Source organism: Cyprinodon variegatus, unplaced genomic scaffold (genome assembly GCF_000732505.1).
Source record: "Cyprinodon variegatus isolate N-32 unplaced genomic scaffold, C_variegatus-1.0 Scaffold732, whole genome shotgun sequence".
Taxonomy (NCBI): Eukaryota; Metazoa; Chordata; class Actinopteri; order Cyprinodontiformes; family Cyprinodontidae; genus Cyprinodon; species Cyprinodon variegatus.
The window spans coordinates 286,617-295,021 of NW_015151185.1; the positions used below are offsets into that span (position 1 = coordinate 286,617).

General features: G+C 46.6%; 1 protein-coding gene across 5 annotated transcripts in view; it reads left to right on the plus strand.

The window, feature by feature from the left end:
* The window catches only part of LOC107097903 (cip1-interacting zinc finger protein-like), a 20,574-nt gene extending 12,175 nt beyond the window's left edge, over window positions 1-8,399 (plus strand). Inside the window, exons 12-13 of one of the 5 annotated variants that reach the window (XM_015395246.1) lie at window positions 3,771-3,916; window positions 8,010-8,399. In XM_015395246.1, coding sequence (XP_015250732.1) covers window positions 3,771-3,916; window positions 8,010-8,025 — 162 coding nt within the window. In that variant the 3' untranslated portion in view covers window positions 8,026-8,399. Of the gene's footprint in view, window positions 1-3,770; window positions 4,085-8,009 lie in introns of those variants that run through there. The other 4 variants (XM_015395250.1, XM_015395248.1, XM_015395245.1 and 1 more) reach the window with 4 other exon arrangements.
* Window positions 8,400-8,405: the final 6 nt, after the last annotated feature.

Consider the following 8,405-nt stretch of genomic DNA (forward strand, 5'->3'; position numbering starts at 1 on the left):
CCAGAATCCTACAGGAACCAGAATCCTACAGGAACCAGAATCTTACAGGAACCAGAATCCTACAAGATCCAGAATCCCATAGGAACCAGAATCCTACAGGGACCAGAATCCTACAGGGACCAGAATCCTACAGGAACCAGAATCCCATAGGAACCAGAATCCTACAGGAACCAGCGGTTTTCCACATCCCTGAATGCAGCACCCATCCCATCAGGATCTTCTGTGATCATCTGATCCTCACTCACTCACTCTGCAGGTGTGTTTGATGCTATCTGGGTTGACCTCGGTTCCTGACCCCTCCCACCTGCAGTTTCACCGTATGACTGAGGTGAGTCCAGCAGAGGTCAGAGGTCGGCCCACACTGAGCCGTTTCAGTACAGAAACTAAAGACATCTTAAATGTTTGAGACTCCAGCTGGAGGGAAAGTCCAGCTCCTCCAGGCTCGGCTGATGTTGGGTCTGAGACGCATCAGAGAGACGCTCAGCGTGTTGCACTCAGTTCCTCCTCTACTCTGTTCTCTTAATCATCTGATCTATAACTTTAGAGCTGCAGCTTAGTTAGATCTTCTGCTCGGGTTTTGTTCCTGCAGCCAGGGTCTGTTTGCTTCACATCAGGCGGTTCTGCAGGCCTCAGATCATCATCATTATCCTCCAGGTGGAAGCTAATGAAATCAGCCTCTATGATTGGATCAGCTGCATGACAAAAGATTTCAGATGAAATCTTCCAGTTTTCCAAATCTCTGATGTGTTCCTGGACAGAACAAACTGAATCTGAGGCTGCAGGACTGAAACCCCATCAGGCAGACGCTGGTGGCCCTGCTGAGAACCCGCTGCAGCACCTGTCTCAGTGGGCGGGGCCAGCCGCTCTGAGGTCAGCTTCAGTCAATATTCAATCTGCTCATGATCCACAAAGAAAACAAAAATAAGTGACTGCTGTTGGTTTGAGGTAAGACTGGGCTGGAAGGAGGAATCAGGATATGACCTCCCAGTATCACCAGTGGAACCAGAGCAAACACCTGCTTCTGGTCTCCTCTGAAAGAAACAGGATCCAACACATAAACCTCTGGAGCCAAATAAAATAGTTATAAAAGACCCCAGTCTGATGTCTGACTCATGATCTGACAACATCAGCACAGAAACTAAAGATTTTCTGCAGAAAGAAAGATCAGGATTTTGTTGGAAGCTCCTAAAGCCTTAAATGGCCAAGCTCCATCTGATATCAGAGATCTGATCCTTCCTGATGTTCCTATAGGAGCACTTCGCTCTCAATCTGCAGGTTTACAATCTGACTGAATTGAATCGAATTGATCGGCTCAGCAAGGAGCCAATCAAAAGCTAAGAAAGCAGTACGGCTTCTGGAACCATCAGGAATGTTTCCTGTTTCCACAGTCTTTCCTTTGACTTCATGTCACAAAGCTTAGATAAAAACACTATTCAGGGTTAGGCTAGTATCATTAGCCACTTTTTTATTGAAGGAGTTTAGTAGCTGCTGCACCATCATCCTGACTGAATCATGGCTGAATTCACCGATACCAGACAATGCTGTTAGCCTGGAGGAGCTAACTATTCCACGCCGATAGAAACAGCAAACTCAGCAGTAAGACCTGGTTTACTCTAACATTAAAGATGCATTCAGAGCAGCCCCCCGCCCCCACCTCCGATCACCTATCTGTCATCCTACTTCCTGCATACACGTTCCAGCAAATCAGGACAAAATCAACAGTGAAAAAAGTCAGAGTGTGGTCTGAGGGTGCCATGGAGAATCTTCAGGACTGTCAGGAATGCTCTGACTGGAACATGTTCAAAGCTGCAACAACCTATGACAACAAAATAAATATAGATAAGACTACCATGTCATTCTCCATGGCAACCTCAGGCCGCCACCCTGAGTCTTACCGCAGAGTTCTTTGTTTCTATGGGCGCGGTATTGCGTTAGCCCTTCCAGGCTAATAGCATTGTTGGGTATAGCTGTATACAGCCAAGATTCAGTCAGAATGTTGGTGCAGCAGTTACATATCTTCTTTTCTGAGGAGAGTTCAAGTCGCAGATTATCCATTCGATGCAGGTCCAGCATATTCTGCAACAGCTTCTTCCCCACCGCCATCAGACTGCTGAAAAAAATTTTAATCATGTAACAGACTCTGCGTCACACTGATAACACCAAAACAAAAATACAGCATATTTGCACCATATATATTAATGCTCTGAACTTCCAGATCAATGTATTTTTGGCACCATGTTTTTTCTCCCACACTGTTTACATGTGATCACTGATGCACTTTGAGAAATGTTCATTTACTCTCTGAAAGCTGTACTAAACGAAATTTCGTTTTGTATACACTCTGTGTATATAAAAGGATAATAAAAGTTGTCTAAGTCTACCTATTAACTAGGCAAGAAAACTTCTGTAGATCCCGGACAGGACCCCAATGGTCTTCACAACACCCAGAACTAGAATAAGAAAATTCCTTTTTTCTAAGAAGAAATAAATCCTTATTGCTGACAGAAACCTACGCTAGCCAACTTTGGTAACATTCTTTGAAAGTGGAGGAAGTTAGAGGTGCGGAAGGCACACAAGGAAAGTCCTCTCCATAACAAAACTCTCCAGGAGGATTTTAAGACGTTCTTAGATTAAGGTTTAGATTATTTCGGTCTTCCTTGGAATGACCTCCCAGTGAGATATCAATTAGTCTGGTCCTCTAAAGTCTACACACCCAATCCCATCAGGGACATTGTGGAGGAAAGTTTATATAGAACTGCTGCAAATGTATTGAAAACAAATAAATATTCACACCCTTTGCTCAATACTTTGTTGATCCAGTGTTGGCAGCAGGTCCAACCTTCAGGCTTCTGCATTCTGACCCACAGTCACGGTGCCTCGAGCTTAACTCAGCATCCATTGCAGAACATCTCAGCTCCATCAGGTCAGATTGAAATGTCTCTTTCAGATCTTTCCAGATGTTCCATCCATGAGTCTCCAGTCCGGACCCTTCATAGACTGGCTCTGATCCACTCTTTGGAGGGACTGTCTGAAGTCCAAAGATCTCTGTAACAGGTCTCTATAACATCCCATAGCCTGATGCTGCCACCACCGTGTTCCATCTTAGGGATATTACTGGTCTACTGATGAATTCCTGGTTTCCTTCATCTGGTTCACGTCTAACATCTCAATCTCTGTCTCCTCAGACCAGAGAACTTTGTTCCTCATGGTCTGAGACCTTCAAGAGTCTTTTGATGGCCTCCAGAAGAGCTGCCATGTTCATTTTATGAAGGAGGGGCTTTGATATGACCGCTCCACCAATCTAGCCTGATTGGGGGATTGCTGCAGAGGTTGTTTTCCTTCTGGAAGGTTTTCATCTGTCCAGAGAGAACAGTGGAGCTCTAACATCTGTTATGGTTCTCCCCATTTTTGACTCTGAGTTTTCAGTTTTCAGTTATTTTGTTTTCTTATTTGGTTTATTTTCCCTTATATTCAAGCAGTTGCTCTCTGCTGCCCCCTTGTGTTTGTTTCCTTTCCCTTGGCTTCCTTCTAGTCAGTTCCACTCACACCTGCTCCATATTTAGCTCATTAGTCCATCCTTTGTTCTGTTCCCCATATATGCACCACCTCTGCAGTCCCTCAGGTCTGCTTCCTTGTTGTTGTTTCCTCATCTCTGGCTCCCCTCAGTTTTCCCTCAGAGTTTTTTGGTTCTTGGTATTTTTGTTCTTTGGATTTTGACTCAACTGATTAAACCTTCAAGATTCACCCTGCCTCCTGATCTCTGCATTTAGGTCCTCAAGCAACCTCACCACCCATTGTTGACGCCATCTGGTTCTTGGTCACCTGCTGGTTCCAACCTTCCTCCATCTACCAGTGACAGAGCCACTGACATCATAGGGACCTTCACAGCAGCAGATGTTTTTGGATCCTTCTGCAGGTCAGATTATCCTCCATTCCATTGAGCTGTGAATTTATTGGGATATATGATTGTGATTAAAAAGATTGAAATCATTTGGGATCAGGCAGGACAGACCAAATGTGGAAGAAGTTCTGATGCTATGAGATCATTCCACTAAGCTTGTAGTGGGAATGTGGGACCAGGACAACCCAGCCTGTCCTTAGAGTCAGGTCTCATCAGCTCCTGATGTCCCACAGGTCCCTGGAAGGGTCATTTCCAGCAGTTCTGGACGTCCTTCCACGTCTCCCTGCAGTCATCGCTCCATCAGATCCTGCAGGTTAAAACCTTTTTATCTTCCAGGGAGACTCTGATCCGCTCAGATCAGAGCAAATTCTTTCCTCTGGACTCTTATTATCCCAACTAAAGCGTATCCTAATTAATTAAAGGCTTTTTTTCCAGCTGCGGGTTGAATGGGCTCGTCTTCTCCGCGGCGATTAAGATAAAAGCCGAGCTACATTTATCCACCTGCTGCGACACAAGGACGGAGCGAGAGCCTTCTGAGTGAAGCTTTTAATCTGCATCTGAATGTACCTGCAGAGCAACGTTTGTTGATCAGCAGAGGAAAACATTAACAGTAGCAAAACACAAGGTCGCCTGGATCGGCCTTGTGATGCACAGAGGAACCTGCTGCCTCCTGCTTCACCGCAGAGAACCGCAGCTACAAACTTCATCAGGTTTATATAGGAGGCAGATTCATTTAAAACCTGCTCTGATTAATCAATTACCTGCTCTGATTAATAGTTAATCTGTCCTTATTACTCAATAACCTGTTCAGGTGAGTCAGTGAACCGATTCTTTTCAGGCTGTGAATCTCTTAAGGAAAATATTTGTTCTTCCTGGATTAATTTCATCCTAATTTGTTTTGGGTTTTTTTAAACATTCTTTATTTTGGAATTTGTGGTTTTCCTTTTTTTCTAAGGATTTTAACCCTTTATTTATTCTTTAATATATTTCTCTTTTTTGCATTTTTTATTTCCTCTTCATTGGGTCATTTTTCTATCAGACCCTTTTCTTTCCCTCCATTTATTGTTTATTTCTCTTTATTTTATAGATGTTGTTAATTAATTTTCTTCTTGTTTTCTGGTCCCTCGGCTTCATATTTCTCTAATATTACTGTTTTCTTTCCTTGAGAGCCGCCTGTCAGCCAAACAGGCCTCCACCCACAGCGCTGCTGTCCTTCAGAGTCACTTAGCTTCATAATGGGGCTGAATCGGCTGCGGCTCTGATGCAAACAGCGAACCTTCGTCTCTCTAACTTAAAAAGCTTTAAAGTGACTCCAAACAAAAGCTGTCATTATGCAGAGTTTATCCCACCAGCTCCGTTTCCATTAAGCCAAACTGGAGTCAATTAAACTCTCAGCTGGGTCCTCAGAGAGCCGGCAAAGCTGCTGCAGCAGACGGGAAGTCAAAGGAAAGAGGTAAACATGTCGGACGGAGCCTGAATGACGCTCAGACGTTAGAAAGCTCTTTGATTTCTGCCACAGAGGGAACGACTGGAGAGGGTTTCTACGGATGTTCACCGGTCAGCCCCCGCCCATCTAAATATGGAGAGAAACACGGTGGTGGCAGCATCATGATGGGAAGCTGCCTGAAGCTTCACTAGTCTGAACATCCAGCTGTAGCACCTTCAGGTTCTACTGACCGGGATGGATACAAAAGCACTCCACACTTTTCAGATCTCAGTGCCTAATAAGGTAAAGTTACTGATATAAAGTGTCTATATTGAAGGAGCCGTTCCTCCATCACGCCTCCACCTCTATTTTCAACCTTTCTCCTCCGCCTTCACCTCAGCGCTTTGATTCCTGCTCAGCAGCTCGTCTGCTTTTATTCTGGGCTGAAAGGCTTTTATTCTGATAGCTGCATAATTAGCAGCTACTTTCTACCCACTGAGAGTCTAACTGCCTTAGAAGGGCAGCGTGGGGGGGGCGGCAGGAGGAAACATTTTCTGCTCCATGAACAGGAAGAGACGCTCAGTTCTGCTTCTGTGGAGGAGGCCACTGAGGAACCCAGCATCTCCTCGTGTCCTCAGAGTCCCACCTCAACAGCTTCAAGACCAGGAAGACACTTATAGACCGAGGGACCTCCATCAGGGACCTCCATCATGGACCTCCATCAGGGACCTCCATCATGGACCTCCATCAGGGACCTCCATCAGGGACCTCCATCAGGGACCTCCATCTTCAGCTGCCAGAAGACATGAGCTGGTAACCCAGGAGGTGTCTACCAGGCAGCGACCCAAGCAGCCAACAGTGGATCAGAACTGAGGGAAGATCAGAAACCCAGAGAGCTTCTGATCATTAAGCAAAATGCGGAGAACCTCCTGGAAACATGGAGGAAAAGTTGGAGATCATCCATCCATCCATCCATCCATCCATCCATCCATCCATAGAGTAGCTGTATTTCTGTGTTTCTTATCTTCCCTCTGTTGGTCTATGTGGGTGTGAATCCTTCTGGGAGGCCCTGAATCTTCTCTTATGGTGGGTTGGACCGTCCACCACCTGCAGACCAACCAGTTCATTGATCCTCTTCACCTTCTCCTCACATCAATCATTCTTCATCGCTGAAATGATGGAAAATTGATCCTCTGATGTTCAAAGCCAATCAATAAGCGTTTAACTGAAGCACCATGCGAACCGCTGCAGGTTCTCCATGATATTCCACTCCTGCTCAGGGAGGGAACATTCTCAGGAGGCTGTAAGGAGCAGTGGAGGCGACAAATGGGACCTGAAGCTGCTCGACGAGGCTGAGGCCGTTTTTAGCTGCTGACGTTTGGAAAGGTGTAATTCACTGGTCCTGAGAAGTTGTCAGGCTCCAACCTGCTGCTCACATCCAGCACAAAGACTTCATTCATATTCACATCCAGAGAGAAAGTAGCAGCAAAATGATCCCCCTTCAGTGTGACGGCTCCCCCATGGCTCCCACACACACACACACTGCAGAGGGGCTAATGACAGCTGCCTTTTAATGCTGCATGGAGCGTGGAGGTAACCCCTGCCTCTGTGTGTGTGTGAGGGGGGGGGGGGTGTCAGCTGCCATTAAGGGCCCACCGTTGTGCAGCTCAGTCCACTCTGCCCCATGGCATGCTGGGAAAATCTCCAGCGTCCTGCCAGTCTGAGCCCAGAACCAGAGAGCTAAATGACAGGGTTGGCTCCTCCTGGACGCCCCGCATGGCGAATCCAGCGCTCCCTCAACTGCTACCCTGCAATTAACACACCGCAGAGAGAGGAGGAGGAGGAGGAGGAGGAGGAGGAACTAATGTGATGAAGGTGTCAGAGAAGCATGTAGCCATTATACAGGAGGGCTCATCCTGAGGGGCAGAACCCAGAGAACCACAGAACCGGGTCAAGAACAGAACCAGAACCAGAACCGGGTCAAGAACAGAACCAGAACCAGAACCAGAACCGGGTCAAGAACAGAACCAGAACCATCATTTACAGCCAATCAGACATTTAAAAATAAAGTCAATTATCTCTTTATAGAAATCAAACTTTTCCAGCCAGTTGGTTCTGGGTGCTCTGCAAAAACGCTCTGAAAGTGAGCAGGTAAATAAGATGATCTAATGGAAGGAGCATTTTAACTTTTGCATTTTTAAACAGATATTATGCGCTGAAATTAAGAGGCTGCACTTGTTTTTTTTTTCCTTTTTTTAAAACAAAATCAAATTAAATTTAAATACACTTAATTTAAGACATTTGTGCTCATTTGTAGAGGATTGTTGCAGTGGTTTGGTTGTTTCATGTGTGGTCTGAGGCAAACTGCTAATTGGATAATGACCCAATCAAACATCAGATGTTGTCCTTCAATTAGCTGCTAATTGACCTGAGAAGCTGAAAGCTGCCCCCCCGGGGGGGGGGGGACCACATTCAGTTTACCACCACAGTGAGGACATTCATGTGACGCTAGCTCCATGCTGAGCTGGAGGTCAGGGGTAGGATGGGGTTAAGGCTGGGAATAAAATGAGTGGCGGTCCTCAGTAGATGGGTAACCCAGCGATGGGGGAGTGTGTTTGTCTCAGCGGGGGGGGACTAATGGATGAGGGACGCAGTGAATCCATTATTGTGTCATTTCTGCAGAGGCGGCTTGAAATGACCGAACCCCACCGAGCCAAATTACTGCCGTCTGCCTGACGGAGGGAGGATGACATCAGCAGGCTGCCGGCCAATCAGGCGGGATCTCCTGCAGGTCAGGTGACCCTGCCGTCCTGCAGGTAACATCCTATGTTTCTCTGAACATTTCTGATGCAGAGAAACAGGACCGTCCACTTTCCTCACTGACCTGCTCCGACCAATCACAGACCTCCTTCCTCTGCAGCTGGACCTCACAGAGTGCTGGAGACCCGGCTGGTTCTGGTCCAAACGGGTTCCCTTTGCAGCTGGACCTCACAGAGTGCTGGAGACCCGGCTGGTTCCGGTCCAAACGGGTTCCCTTTGCAGCTGGACCTCACAGCGTGCTGGAGACCCGGCTGGTTC